At 40.5% G+C, this 16,510-nt stretch overlaps 1 protein-coding gene across 1 annotated transcript; it reads right to left on the reverse strand.

Annotated features, from left to right (window-relative positions):
* Positions 1–340: 340 nt before the first annotated feature.
* On the reverse strand, positions 341–11,143 carry nos2b (nitric oxide synthase 2b, inducible). The gene is made up of 26 exons (XM_084147673.1): positions 11,107–11,143; positions 10,753–10,809; positions 10,559–10,657; positions 10,231–10,370; positions 9,629–9,791; positions 9,357–9,448; positions 7,627–7,768; positions 7,323–7,462; positions 6,276–6,450; positions 5,951–6,052; positions 5,422–5,616; positions 5,205–5,287; positions 4,866–5,010; positions 4,329–4,433; positions 4,175–4,224; positions 3,834–4,008; positions 3,457–3,589; positions 3,248–3,326; positions 2,951–3,141; positions 2,652–2,821; positions 2,193–2,403; positions 1,919–2,006; positions 1,654–1,775; positions 1,414–1,562; positions 1,048–1,242; positions 341–940 (listed from the first exon to the last, which is right to left on the reverse strand). Exons 2-26 carry the CDS (start codon positions 10,807–10,809, stop codon positions 890–892), a joined length of 3,252 nt encoding a protein of 1,083 aa, XP_084003799.1. The 5' UTR covers positions 11,107–11,143; the 3' UTR covers positions 341–889.
* Between the last annotated feature and the right edge of the window lie 5,367 nt (positions 11,144–16,510).

Below are 16,510 nucleotides of genomic sequence, written 5' to 3' on the forward strand. Positions count from 1 at the left end.
ACGTCCTAGCTCACTCATTAATGTCTTAATTGAAATTACGGCTTGCCTCTTATGCGCTTGTTGTCCCCTTATGCCATAGTTTGTACATCTCAATTGTCAGTAGAAACCACATTTGTTAAAGCAAGTCAGCCATATCAGCTATGTTTTTTTAAAGGCAGTAAAAGAGGCTGAATTAACTGTTTCGCTGCCAGACAAGGCTCCGCTGATAGCCAGGTGCAGCAGTGGTAAGGTGTTGGGACTGCTGTTGGGACAGCTTTATGTAGGCCCTAACAGTTTGTGGGCACCGTTTGTCACCGTTATAGTGCAATTAATGTATTGTTTACTGTTGTGTAGTGGCTTTGCTGGCATGCATCCAATTTTATTTTTGAGTTTGCCCCACCAAGATTTCCATGCTAAAATCGCCTCTGACTACAATGATTATGTAATATGATTTTTATTTAAATTAATGTTCACAACATGTAAAACACATTCTGTATACAAGCATATTTCCATTATTTATAATTCAGATTCAACAATCCCACATTCCTGTACATTCTGTTATATTGCACAAACGCTACATAGACTTATCACCTATGCATCTATATTCAATCTTTAATATCATCACGTGAATGTAAATGTTATAATCTTCTCTTTGAATTATACTTACAGTGCAAAAATAAATAAAGTGAAAACTGTAAAATGTGGTACTTTTTCAAGCAGAGGGCCAAAGGATGGCCTGCTGGTTTATTTGGGACCACCAACAGCTACATACATGTTCCAAAGTGACAATCATAATCTATCACCAAAAACAAAAACAGGGCATCACAGGAAGAGAGAAAAATGCATGTTATGTGTAGATCTTTCTCCATCCATTGAGTTTATTCACACAAGCCAACAGAGCCCGACCACCTCACTTCTGAAACTGGGCTCCAAAAATGTCCTCATGGTACCTCTTATGAATCTGCAAATAAAGAAACAAAAATACAAACCATAAAAGCACTGTGAAACACTGTCCACTTATTACACATTAGTTTTCATATTAGTGATTGAGAGGAAAGGTGAACCAACCTTTAGTTGGGCCAGGTATTCTCCTGCCTGGGTGAGGGTGATGCCAAGCTGGCTGCTCAGAATATCCTGTACTGCTAGAGTAACTCCTTGGGCCATGTTCACACCCCCGCACACGTAGAGGTGACCCTCCTTCTGGTGCAACACACTCAGCACCTCCCCTGCCATCCTCTCCCTAAGGACATCCTGGACATAGACCTGCTCACACACAGAGGTCAAAGGTTAGGAATAGGAGGCACAGTACAGGGAGATAGGAACCATTTTAAGCTTCAACCTTCACTTGAATCTCAAGCCAATCAGATTCAATGAAGCTTTTCAAACGCTCACTCAGTACATGATTTGTTTCAAAATGACTTCATGCAACAGTACCTTTGGGTGACCTGGCTGGCGGGAATATGTGGATGTAACACTCTTCAGGACCCCTAGCCTTCTCATCTCCAGTGTCTCCTCTTTGTATAAATGGTCTGTCTCTGAACTCTGGCAGCCAAACACAAGGCTCATAGGACTTCCAGAGAAACCTGCCAAGACAAAACCATAGCCCTTAAGGTCAGAGAGATTGTATCAACAGACACACAGACAGACACACAGACAGGCACACACACACACTACCTGGGTGTTTCATGTCATGTAGCCGTTGTTGCCAGAAGCTTCGGAAGGGCGCGATGCCACTGCCAGCCCCCACCAGAATGACTGGAGTGCTGGGATCTGCTGGGAGGTGGAACCCACCTGAACTGTAAACAATAACACATAATCAGTTAGCTTCACTTTAAATAAGAATCTCAATCAATTGGGGATAGGTTACAACCTAGCATTTGGTGCAATTGAAGAGTGTACCAGCCTACTGATATACAGTATGTTACAGTATGTTCTATACCTGTAGATGAAACATGGTACCAGGTCTCCTTTCTTAATGGTATCCAGCCAGGTGCTGCAGACCCCTTGGTGAAGAGGACCCTGTCCATCTAGTGGAAGAACAGTCCAGAAAAATACAGTACAGTTACTTTCATAGCCAAGAGATAGCAGTTCAGATTCCTTTCAAAGCATTTGATAACTGATGTATTGTCATTTCTAAGTTGAGTTGCCCTGTCCTGTACCTTGGATAAGAGTGTTTGCTAAATGTCCAAAATGTGAAATCTAATGTCCTGTACCTTGTGTGTGATAGTTGAGCACTGTCAGAGTGAGATGTAGCTCGTTGGGGTGGAGCTGAGGAGAGGAGCTGATGGAGTAGAGGCGGGGCTTGAGCAGGGGCAGCTGGCTGAGGAGAAAGGCTGCAGAGAGTTCTAAAGACGGGAACTCCTCCAGAACTTCCAGGAAGGTGGGAACGCCGAACGTCTTCCAGGTCGTGTACTCCCGAGAGTCCTGAAGGCAAATGAAGACAGAAGCTAAATAACTTGCAAAATATCTGTTGATACAATTTTTTGGAAAGAGCATAGGCTTACAGAGTTCTATGTATGAAATAGCGCTACATGTACGGATAATGTTTTATTTTCTTAAATTCTATACAATTCCAATAGGTGGTACGTCAAAGCCTCTTCTTTCATGATATATTTCATTTTTATTTCAAAAGACAATAATGAACACTAGTCTTGGAGACAAACAGAAGTTACCTTTGCCAAGGTCAGTAGACGCTGGCGGTGCCCGTCCTGTCTCGCCAACTGAGAGAGCTTGTGGAGGAGGTTCTGACAGGGGGGCGTGGTCACATCCAGGAAGTAGGTGAGCGCCTGAGACAAAGTGCATGCTGGGATGCGTTCGACAGTCTGCCAGTTTTTCTCGTCATCTTTTGGGATATAGAAATGCAGAGTAATTTTAACAGTGCCAATTTTTCGAAAACGATGTCTTCCTCACAAAAATCTGATTTTACCATGGTTACCTCAATCAGCACCATTATTAATGAATAGTGTTGTACCTAGGCAGGAGTCAGAGCGGTATTCCAGTCGTAGGCACTGGTTGGTTGGGGGCGTATGGGGAAGGAACTTTAGGATGCCAGCCACCAGTTGAGGGAGATTCTCTGGGAAAACACCAACATGGTCTCCTGGAGCAAAGTTCATGACCTCTGCACTTCTCTCCATCTCCAGCTCCACCAGAATGGTGGACCGGCTAGAAACAAAAATGACAATGCTGAATTAAACCCTGTCAAAATGGAGTCCTGTCAAAAACGTTGAAAGTATTGCAACAATAACATGCTAGATGACAAGAACTGAACCTTGAATGGGGGCTCTGTAGATTCTGTTTGCTCTTCAGTTTCATGGGGAAGACAGTTTTAGAGTGAATGGCTGAAAGTGCTGTGAAAGAGAGGACAGTGAAAATCATCACATACAACTTGCTGACTGAAATACAAGACTAGTTTATAATGCTTTATAGTGCTACACCAGTCCCTTGTCAAATGTCCATCCCCTGGCCCAGGTGTAGTACCTGTGATGAGGTCCTGGGGGCAGCTCTCCAGTGCTACGCGGTATCTCAGGGGGTCCCAGGCCTCGCAGAGTCGCTCTGCCCCAGGGAACTGCAGACTCAGCTGTCCCTGGATGTTGAACTCCTTATAGGCATCCTGGAATCAGAGAAAGCGTCCTTAGACTCAATGATTAAAAACACTATGTAGATCAATATGATATGCAAATGCTTATGAGAGTAAAGATCATAACAGGTATTTTTTGTAATGTTACTTGAGCATATAGTAGACATACCAGGAGTATGTTAATATGTATACTATAAAATATACTGCAAACATGATCGTCGACACGTAGCTAAGTTCCACTTTTAAGACAGAGAGGCATCCTCCCTTGTCCGCCCACCTTGAGAGCAGTGAGAGACCAGACAGAAAAGGCCTCCTCCTGTCCGTTCAGTTCATCCCCCTCTCCAGTGGGCGTCACCCGCTCTGCCCCCAGCTCCTCCAACTTGGCATCCACGGCATGGGCGAACGCACAGAACTGTGGGTACATCCTGGAGCCCAGCCCAAACACACAGTACCTAGGGGAGGAGAGGGGGGATAAGACCAGTTTCAAAACCAAAGAGAGGTGTCAGAGACTGTAGTCAAGCTGCCACTTCATCAAATTAGTACATCTTAAAGACATGTACATGTACAGCCCAGTACGGAGAGGACAATGCAGAGAGAAATGCTTGAGATACTACTCACCTTAACTTGTTCCTAAGATACTGCAAGGAGAAAAGCTGCTTCTTAAAACTCTAGGGAAATAAATATTAACATGTGTTGAATATTGAGACATTATATTTTATAAATGTGGGGGGAAATATTATTGTTAATATCTTCAAAATACACAAAAACACACCTCTCCATTTCCAGGGGAGTCTCCATTCCCAAAGGTGCTTGTTACCACAACCAGAAGGCTCTCCTGTTCCATGTCACTGAAGTTGTAGTCCTCCATACAGAGTAACTTTAAATATATACAGAGCAGCTTTAGTTAACTTTGTAAACTTTGTGTAATTCTGCATTTTGAGGACAGTAGTGACTTAAGACATCAACAGATTGTATAATGTACAAGCAGATAACATTTACATTTTAGTCATTTAGCAGACGCTCTTATCCAGAGCGACTTACAGTTAGTGAGTGCATACATTTTCATACTGGATTTTACCATGGTTACCTCAATCAGCACCATTATTACTAGCTAGCTAACTCCCCATTACGTATTCTGTAAATTAACTCAGAATGAGCTCAATATAGTACTCACATACATTTAGGTTCCAATTAAACTACAGTTTTACATTGATTCACAGTGGTTAATACACACAAATGCCCTGAAGCATATTAGCCTGAGGCAGAAGGCCCCTTATCAGCCTTCATAGAGATGAGATGGATCTCCTACCCTGGAGTTGAAGGCACAGTTTAGCATGGAGTTCAGTCTCTGGGCCAATGTCTGTGATTTCCCTGTTTCAGTGGCATACAGGACAGTGCAGCGCACCCTGTTAGCCAGCACTCTTCTCATAAGGGTTGAAGAAAAGAGCGCCGCCCTATAGGAGGGAACCAGACATGAATGATAATACTTTGTAATGCATTATGAGCATGGATTAGCGCAACCTCAACCATTATGTGCATTTATAGCTATGTCAATGATATGATTAGGACTGCATTATAATTTATAACTCATCATGAATGTGTTTATAAAGCATTACAGATATGGGTGTCATAGTCCATGGAAGATTACCTGGCCACAGCTTTGAAGCTGATCTGTTGCTTCCTCAGGCACTTCTCCGCATTTCTCCAGACATGGGTCAACCAGGGGTCGGGCTTCAAACAACAACAACAACAGTCACAGACGGTCATATAGCAACTCCCCTGTAATTCTGTAAGGTGGAGCTTAACCAGATGAATGACATAGCCTATATACTATGCACAATACAAGATGGTGTCTCAGTATCTACCTGGTAGTAGAAGAAGGGAGAGAGAATGTAGTTGACCATTTCCTGGTGGAAGACGGGGGTGAGGGAGCCAGACATGGGAGGAACCAGCCAGGCCCAGTCTGCAGGGCAGCCGCCGCGCAGCCGGAACTCTGTCTCCATGTGCTTCATAAAGGACTCGGCTGCAGAGTGGTGGTCTGTGATGGTCACCCTGTTCTTCTGCAGCGTACAGTAATGAGACAAAAGGAGTGCATTTATCTCAAGGAAAACTCCAGTTGACGGCTGAACAGTTTTCATTGTAGTGTAGCATCCTCTGGCTAAATATTATGGGATGGAACCATCTTATTTAAAATTGTAGGTATTAAAAAAACAAATTATGTAACAAAACAACAACAACATAACTTGGGATTTCTACTGGGAATAACATAATTCAAAAGGCACTCGCACATCTGAGCTATCTTTTTTGCAGGTGCATGGTAACAGTTGAAAAAGATGAGAAAAAATGGTAACATGCCTTTGGATTGGCCCTGTATACGTGAAAGTCATAGGTTACCTGGAAACTGTATATGACTGCAACATTGACGGTCACCAAGGCCTGGTCCTTCCACAGTGAGGACAGCTTGTGTGTCTCCAGGCCCATCCTGCGACCCACTTCCTGTACGGGCAGGAAGCCAAAACATTCTCAACCATTGCATCATTATCAAGTCAGCCAGGGTTATGTTACAGAGGCATGAAACAAGAAAACATTTTTAAACAGAAAATTCGCTTTTTGGTTATTCCAGATGAGGTTACCTCCTCCATTTCAAAACATTTGCTAATCCTGCAGAGCACAACCCTGTGCGGTAGTCATAGAGATTACCTGTGAAAGTGAGCCTTACCTCCAAGATGTTATAACGCTGATAGTCACAGAAATCCCTCACGCCAATCTCAGTGCCCATGTACCAGCCATTAAAGGGACAGGCTGTGAATTCAAGTCCACCAATCTCCAGCAGCATGTTGGACACCGCAGGCACAGCATACCACTTCAGTCCAAGATCTTGGAACCACTTATGCCTAGTGATGAAAGATCAACACAATATATCTGCTAATAATATATAAAAGAGCATGACCAAAAAACACCACCACTAGGATAGATGTGGTTAGTTTCTGTAGTGAATCATTCAGTCCTCAATGTGACATCTTTTTCATACACAATGAGTTACACACACAGTTGTGCTCACTCTACCAAAGGTGCTTGAAACACTTGACTCAACTCAGTATTGTGTCCAGTGAAACGAATGAAGGACCACTTTGGAGTGGTTAGACATTTAAATAAAAGAAAATGGTACAGGTCATTGGGCCCTCCTAGACCTGGCTTTGGGAAACTATTTGGATAAAGGAACGTGCCGCGTAGACAAGTTCTATAGAGCTCTTCACTCTCTCCCATTCAGCTCCGTTCCTCAGACGGCTGATTTAAAAAACCTTGAGCTCTTGAACGACTGGGGGCAATGGTTTGAATTTACCCAGGCAGCCACATAACACATTGATTTAATTAGATAACTACTACTTAAAAACATCCCCATGGCTATGGAGACCTGATGGTCTGAATACTGTGTCTCTAATGGTCTGAATACTGTGTCTCTAATGGTCTGAATACTGTGTCTCTAATGGTCTGAATACTGTGTCTCTAATGGTCTGAATACTGTGTCTCTAATGAATCCAATCAATGGCAAATCTAGTATGGAATCAAACGGATTTGCATACACGTGTGTCATAACATAACTGTTATGTAGTGGTATCGTAACCTAGCAACATCTCTTTGCCAATGAAAGTCATTGTATGTTGTGGAAATAGCTATGATAACTATCTGCAGGCTTGACATTGTATTTGTTCTCAAAAGTGTGTTTAGATAACCATCCAATAGAAACATGGCTAAAGTCACTCACTGGGGGTGTTCCATGGGAACCTCCAGGATCAGGTGTGGAGGGATTTCATAAAGGTCTGGGTCCTCCCCGTTGACCTGCAGTACAAGTGGCAACACATCGAAGAGGCCGTACTGAGGTTTCCATCCAAGCTGGATACAGATCTTTAAGAACACAGGACAAAAGTAACAGTAACTTTTTAAAATGTATACTTTCAAACGAGCACATACAGTATCTGAGCCTAAAATGCTCAATCCTAGATGTTTGAATGAATGTTATTGAAATAGCTGGGGTGGAGCCTGGTGGCTATAGCTACTAGATATAGTACCTTAGTGAATTCTACACTGGATGGGTCTCCCTGGATACTGCCATCAGGCATCTGGTAACCTGCATACTTCACCAACTGGCTGTTCCACACCCGGAAATCATGCCTGTCTTCCTTTCTCTGAGGAAAGATGGTAATTGCAGACCTGAAATAAATAAGACACAAGAAGAAGATCTGTAATAACATATATGGACAAACTGAAATATTAATGGAAGGACTTTGAGAAACTGGCCCATCACAGAGTGAATGACCTACAGCAGGGTTCCCCAATAGGCAGCCCATGGGAGATTTTATTTGTCGCCCCAAGATTTCTGAGGAAAAAATAAATAAATAGCCTAATAATTTTTGTACAATACAATCACTAGGAAATCAGCTCAAAGTGATTTTAATTTAAGAAATCTGTTCCCAAGTATTCCAACGCATAAATAGAGAGGCATATGTGACCGTATCCCAACGTAATCAAGGTTTGAAATTATTCAGTTTTTGTCAAATACTATATCTGTTTGGGATTCTTGCGGTCAATATGCAGTGTACAAATTATTTATGACTATGTTCCGGCCCCCCGAACAACCGCTCAAGAAAAAATCGGCCTACAGCTGAATGTAATTGGGGACCCCTGACCTACAGTATTGTCCTCACGGAGTAAAGGTGCAAGAAATAACGCGTGAGACAGGTGTATTAGCAGAATATATTTTACATTTGTACATTTACATTTTAGTATTTTAGCAGACACTCTTATCCAGAGCGACTTACAGTTAGTGAGTGACTCACAGTTAGTGGAACAAACCTGTAGTTTACATTTTACACATTTCTAACTTCACACACAGTCAGTGTTGTAAAGTACTAAAGTAAAAATACTTTAAAGTACTACTTAAGTAGTTTTTTGAGGTATCTGTACTTTACTTTACTATTTATATTTTTGGCAACTTTTACTTCACTACATTCCTAAAGAAAAGAATGTACTTTTTACTCCATACATTTTCCCTGACACCCAAAAGTACTCTTACATTTTGACAGGAAAATGGTCCAATTCACACACTTATCAAGATAACATCCCTGGTCATCCCCACTGCCTCTGATCTAGCGGACTCACTAAACACAAATGCTTCATTCTTAAATTATGTCTGAGCGTTGAAGTGTGCCCCTGGCTATCCATCAATAAAGAAAAGAAAATTGTGCCATCTTGTTTGCTTAATATAAGGAACTTGAAATGATTTATACTTTCACTTTTGATACTTAACTACACTTGAGGAATTCCATTTACTTTTGATACTTAAGTATATTTAAAACCAAATACTTTTAGACTTTTACACAAGTAGTATTTTACTGGGTGACTTTCACTTTTACTTGAGTCATTTTATATCACGGTATCTTTACTTTTACTCAAGTATGACAATTGAGTACTTTTTCCACCACTGCACAGAGTTGAGAGTCTTGTTTTGAAGAGATTATCTTTACTTAGTGTTTTCTGCCCTCTGCCTCATTATCTCATACTTCCAATCCTTTCATGTTTCACGAAGAATGCTGGTAGTTAGGCTACCTCAGAAAGTAGGTCTGTCGGTCACCTAGACCTAGATTCAATCCGTGCGTCGAAGATGCACGCTATAGCCCGATTTAAATTAAAAGGCAATGTTCCCGCGTTCGCAGAGACTGCTTTCACGTAAAAGCTGCATATGATGGGTCAATCGAAAATTACCTTTCAATTACAATCGCGCTGTGCTGTGTTTGTTTACCTTAGGTTTCCTCCATTTGTGGCAAACTGTAAGTGTTCGCACAGAAACTGGAACATATCCTGAGTAGTCTTGCACTTTCTGGCATCAAACAACTGCAGAACAATCCAATAAACATAATTAATTAGGCTAACCTACACATAGAACATATCCCACACGCCCATGTGCATGCATGAAAAACACATAGAAGAATAGAATAGAATAGATACTGATATTGATACCCAATAGATCATGAGAAACAGAAATGTATCTTCTGCCTTGTATGTTTTTCTTACTTGTAAATTGGACCACTGAATCCTGCCGATGCATCTTGGGGCGTTCCTCCATGCTTGTCGAGCCCCAAACACTAATTCCTCCATAGTCAGCTGATAGGTTCCTGTGGAACCTATTTCCATAGCAATTTCCTCCAATCTGGCGAGGTGGTGTTCAATTTTGGGGCTATGCATTTGGGATTAAATTAGGATATGTGTAAATCATGGAAAACAAACAAATAATACAATATAGAGGGGATATTTTTTTCTCATTACAAACCTTTTTTAAGGCCCACATAGATGCTTCATAAATTATCTAAGCAAATTCGTACAATAGGCTATAAATGATAACTGGCTTAACTATTTTCCCATACTGTCATAATTTATGAAGCATCTATGAAGGCCTTGTACAGTGAAGGGTTTATAAAGGCTCTTAAATGAAGGACAGAAAATATAGGCTACAAACTATAAATGCCTATAAGGCATTAAACAATATTGCAATTTTAACCAACAGTGTGTATTTTACAGATTCTGCGCTTAGTGGTGTCCGGCAATGGGTTGCACAATTTTGGAATAATAATAATAATCGTCATCGTCTTTAGAGAAGGATTACACGTATTACTTACATTTTGAAGGACTTGTAGTATTGGTTGATTAGGTCGATAGCCTGAGGTAGGATTTCAAGAGCAGCATCTTTGGGACAGCGCATTAGTGACTTCGGAGTCATGACAGAACCTTCACAAACTTTAGATGTGCATGGTTGGTTCTGCATATGAAATAAAATAAGAACGTTTCAATTCAAAGTTGTTGCTTTATTTTATAGTGTTCCATCTTTTATGAAATAGAAAACACTAAAATTGATGCGCGGCTTCATAATTTAAACAAAAGAGTCAAGCAAATAAATTGCGGTACGGTAACACGCCACACACAAAGCATCACAAACTGTAAACGCACCTTGACTGCCTGGTGGTGCAACATGTCATTGAGACTTGAGCCATCCTTCACGTTACACACAGGTATAGAAAACGGACACCTGTTGGCTCTCGTTTCCCACTATGTGATGAACATACAGGAGAAACGGGTTAAACTTATGTCGCTTGCTTTCAGCACATTTCTAATATTATTTCGGCTGTACTCTCAATTCTTACCTTATTTGGTTTAGTCTGGCGAGCTATGTTGGTTTCATCATCTTGAAGCAGCTTCATCTCCATAATTGTAAAATAAATGCAGTTCATTATCATATTTGGAAATGCCATTTATCTAAATGATTCAAACATTTGTAGCCTATTAGATCGCAATGTAAGTGCCTATGGGCTATTTTGCTTTTAGTTAAATAATTGTGAATTCATTGAGTAAATACAAAAATATGAACATTTTGTTTAATTAAAGTGAAAAACCAAAATGTTAAAGTTCAAATGTGCTCAATAGATTTCAGTGTTGTGGCATAAACTCTTAAAAACGTTCGAATTTAAAATATATAATATCCTGGCATTTATTCTTACCTTGAACTCAAGGTGAGACGAGCATCAATTCCTCTCTGAAACTTCTCCTCCGGAGTTTTTTCTATTTATACATGCCTGTAACGAAACATGGGCAGGCTTATAGGGACCTGCCCTCGTTGTGTTACAGGAAGGTAGGCTATAATGAATTACAATAACATTTTTGTGGCCTGACGGTTTTTGAGGTAGGCCTAATTGAATCTGGCTTGGTTTCAACACATAGTTTGGCAATCCTCATTAGAAACAAAATACTGTAGTTTATGTCAAACAGGTGGGAAAAGTCCCTTTTAGAAAGACAATATTGCATTCCCACAGATCTTTTGAGGTATTAATTAAATATGCAGTACATTCATTACAGCAGATGGATCGAGGGAAATGCGGTGTTTTTGCAATAAATTGCATTTTTGTGAGACATTTCTCACATAATTTCATGTTTTCTAGTTTTGGATGACAACAGCAAAGTGTAGACATAAGCCACTATGTAACTGGAAATAACATTACAAAGGGGGTAAATCCATATGAATTCAATCACTTTTTGAAAGCATCCTTTCATTACATGTTTACCCATGGACAAAGTGGTCAGAAAATTACTTTTTGGACCTGAATTCCAAAACATTCAGAAGTAGAGGTGCTCAACGTTTACCCATTTCGTATACCCCACCACACAATGAGACATCCATGTCTTCGTCACCGGAAAATATAAATGGTTGAGTTGGATATCATTTAAAAGCTTAGAAACAGGGTTGTCAAACTATTTTATGTCTTGAAAATTGTAATTTTTGTACCTTTAATATCAATTATCTAAAAAGGCTCAAATCCGATTATTTCATGTTCGCATATGTTGTAGCTTAGATCCTATGAATAATAAAAAACGAATGTGTTGTGCCCTCGATCATTGAGACACAATATGCTGTTGAATACCCAAGTTAACCTTGTTATGGTCAATCCTGTTACTTTATTTGGCACTTATAGGCACTTTTAACTGTCATTTTAATTTACCTTATGAGATGAGAAAAACACGTTTTTTATTAAGTTGAACATGTGCTCTTTATGACAGAATGTTAAAATTAGGTGAAATCCAAAGTTTTTTTTGGACCAAGTTACACTTCTCAAAAAGTACCGAATTGGTGGAACTACCCTAATATACAGTATTTTTTATCACTATAATTTGTTTACCAGCATGATAGCTGTACTTTTAGTTTATGGTTGAGCTTGTTTGCCATTAACCAATCGGCGTTCTCAACAAGTTCAAAGCATGTGAACTCACAACTGATTGCTCCCAGTTTACAGGTAGTATTTTCTGTGTGCTGCAACCTGGACTCAGGGCTAGACATAACATAGTGAAACTAAATCCGTGACACTACAATTAGTATGATGTTACCTTTCGTATGGTATGTATTGATTTGTGGATGCCCATCATCCATTTCGTATGATATGTTAGGAATTACAATTCATATGATATGTTACGAATTGCAACTGTTACAATATGTTAAGAATTGCAATTCATACAATATGTTACAAATTGCAATTTGTACAATATGTTACGAATTTCCTAAACGTATGATATGTTACAAACCAATTTGTTGTGGCTAACCTTAGCTAGGTGGCTAAAGTTAGCTAGGCTATAGGTTAGGGTTAGGGGTTAAGGTTTGGGTTAAGGTTAGGGTAAGGAGTTAGGTTAAAAGGTTAGGGGGGTTAGCTAACATGCTGAGTAGTTGTAAAGTTGCTAATTAGCTAAAATGCTAAAGTTGTCCGTGATGAGATTCGAACACGCCCTACCAACCACCCTACTTTCGTTTTTACCTTAAATAACCTTCTGTCTTAATGTAACCATACCAAACGTAACATATCATACTAATTTCAGTGTCCTGGATTTACATTTACTATGTTAGGTCTAGTCTATGAGACCAGGCTGTGTTTTCAGTCAGCTTTTAATTGACTGCTGTTGAGAGTGGTAATAGCAGGTGCAAGGTGCAATGTAGAAATGTGGTAGTGCATGCACAGTTTTCCTTGTTATGTCATTCACTGACAGACCTTAGAGAACTACAGTATTTATAATCTGTCAGAAATGTCTAGTTGATCATCTATAGCCCATGTTAGCTAGGTAGGTTTCACATTTTTTAAACAATTTATTTTACCCTTATTTTACCAGGTAAATTGGGTGAGAACACATTCACATTTACAGCAACGACCTGGGGAATAGTTCCAGGGGAGAGAAGGGGGCATGAATGAGCCAATAGGAAGTTAGGAATGATTAGGTGGCCATGATGGTATGAGGGCCAATGGGAATTTAGCCAGGACAACAGGGTTAATACCCTTACTCTTACGATAAGTGCCATGGGATCTTTAATAACCACAGAGAGTCAGGACCACCATTTAACATCCCATCTGAAAGATGGCACCCTACAAAGGGCATGTCCCCAAACACTGCCTAGTACTGGCCCTCCAACACCACTTATGGTATAGATGGTATGCTGCTGGCTAATCAGCTATCTAAATCTTGTAGTTATCCTGGCCAGATTACGTGCCCAGGCCAGGGGCCTCGACCCCAAGGGGGCCCCGATTTATTTTGTAGAGTCACTCAGGTATCAAATTAACACAAAATGTGTCAAAATGTGTAGAATTGGCAAAATGGCAAAATGTGTAGAATTGAAGGAATTAGCTATAAAACTGCAAAATGTTCTCCTCGCCAAAAAGAGGGGCGTGAACAGTTTGAACAGTTTGGGATTACATGCGCTGCGAGTTTGGGGTTTGTTACTATGCTTATAAATGACAATATTGTAGTAAATAAACTATTATACAGGGGACTGAGAGGGCATCTTGTGAAAGATGTTGTATAAGACCTGAGGGGACCAAAACATGTTGTGCATTATGTTGTGACAGAACTGTTGGGGTTGGAGCCTCTTTTCTCATAACAGGAACATACTGTTCTCATGAACAAACACGAGACTGAAAAGGACACAACGCCCTGCACATTGCAACAGAATGCGATAACGGGACACCCACACCTCAGGCCCCAACCACTAGTTCCTCCTCACGAGTTACCTTGACACACAGAACATTTCATTTGCACGCACACTCATTCTCAACTCCCCTTCTACTGGTCGGGTGCCAAGGGCAGAGGACTCTGTCGTGCACCAATGGGGCTTCTACTCTGGACAGAGCAGACCCGCCTCCTACGCCTCGGGAACCAATCAAGGGACTAGAAGAAGGACCCCTCCCTTTATGTTACATTGTATAAGTAATGCTGTAAACTCTGTTAAAAACATCCTTCTCAGCTGACTCTATAGAGAGCCATATGATTATGTCCATGCATGTTAATTAGCAGGACAAGATATCTCTGTTAGAATAAACTGCCTTTTGCTTAAGCAAATTCCACTCTGTCTAGCGTCGTTGGTTTGTACTCCCTCTCCATATAATTTAAACACCAACAAATTGGTAGCAGAGGATGGTTTCTAATTCGATCTAAAAAGGTTGGTGAGAGAGGACAAGGCAAATCATCGATTTAAAAACAGACGGAAGAGTGACCTGAAATCCAGGAGACATCAACTATTCGTCTTGCCTCAGGAACCTGATCAGAGCGCTCTTCTAAAAAGGTATGCAGAGCCTGTTAAAACGAAATCTTGCATATTGTATTATATACCAAACCAAATTTTGATCAGAAGTACTGAGCGTGAGTATGAATACTTGTTAAATAATTTCCATCCTAATGAATTAAGGCATAAGTGAGATATCTGGTACTGTGATTTATACTGTAAAATTTCCTACAAGATCTAGTTGTTCTACAATTCCACATTTAAAAGGTCCTATTTTTTAGATAGGTTGTGTGGGAAGTGTGCTTTCACACGTATAAGTTTTCACATTTAAAAGGTCCTATTTTTAGATAGGTTGTGTGGGAAGTGTGCTTTCACACGTATAAGTTTTCACATTTAAAAGGTCCTATTTTTAGATAGGTTGTGTGGGAAGTGTGTTTTCACACGTATAAGTTTTCACATTTAAAAGGTCCTATTTTTAGATAGGTTGTGTGGGAAGTGTGTTTTCACACGTATAAGTTTTCACATTTAAAAGGTCCTATTTTTAGATAGGTTGTGTGGGGGATGTGCTTTTGTATCCAATGCGTCAATTCCTATGAGATTCAGTTCTGCATTTCCACATTTAAAAGGTCCTATTTTAGATAGGTTGTGTGGGAGGTGTGTTTTGACGTATGAGTGGATAAGATTTGACCCATAATCTAGATTCCTTCAGGGACCCAGGTTGAACTGAGACCTTTTGCATAATTCCTATTTGGGGAGGTCCTACCCTATAGGTTGTGAGAGAGTTGATCACGTTAAACTGTGGCAATGTTCTAGAAATGTATATGGGGGAGAATCATTGCAATTGACCAGAGGTACTAAATTCCCGGGGATTCTAGCTATCTCTGTAATTTCACATTTAAAACGATCCCATATAAATGGTTGTGTGAAAGGTGCAGTTAAACTAAGACTAAAAAATCCTTTAGGGATCCAGTTGTTTCTGTGACTTCACATTTAAACTGTATAAAGGGTTGTGTGAAGGGTAGCAGTTAACTGAGACTACGTTTTAGGACGCTCTGGTAAACTAAATTCAATAAAGCATTGTATTTCCAATTGGCTGTGTTTATATTGTAACGTGTAATGGATAATGGGAAGTTATAGTGAGACTTATGAAACTGAATACCAAACTGTGGAACTGAGTGAATTTGACCTAGGTTTCAGGAACCAGGCATTGGGGAAACTGATATCGGATCTGTGCATATTCTTGAACAAGAAGTAAGACAATTAAAGCGTGTTATGTGCTGTGGAGGAATTACTGCATTGGTGTATGTGACTGGAATTCTGATTTTTATGATAATGATTGCATTACAGATAACATAAAAATCACCCCTTTATATGCGAGGGTGTCGTACATGAGATAAGTCTGTATTGATACCGATAATACATCCCTGGAAATAAAACACCAGGGACGGGATAAGTATATAAAGATAGTGAAATAAGATGGCAGGGCCAAACCCAACCAAACCCAAATTTAATGAATATCTGGAACAACGAATGACAGGGAGAGCAATGCCAGGGCCACCAAGGGAGGGAGGTCATATGCCCTCCCTTGATTTACAACAGATAGAGATGACTAATTAATGAAATTGACGGAACTCTCTGCAGCACTCTCTTCTTAGGTGCGGAAGGCCCAGGAGGGGGAGCTGTTGGGAAGTACGCTACCACTGAAGGTAAAGGTGGGAGACTGGGTGAGGGTAAAAGTCCACAAGAGAAAGTGGCTGGAACCCAGGTGGACTGGACCGTACGAAGTGAAGGAGGTTACTTCACACTCAGTCCAGGTCAGAGGTAAATCAGGCGCACCCTGGCACCATCTAACACATTGCACACCAGCCCCC

This window comes from Coregonus lavaretus, assembly GCF_964263955.1.
Source record: "Coregonus lavaretus genome assembly, chromosome: 30".
In the NCBI taxonomy this organism is placed as follows: Eukaryota; Metazoa; Chordata; class Actinopteri; order Salmoniformes; family Salmonidae; genus Coregonus; species Coregonus lavaretus.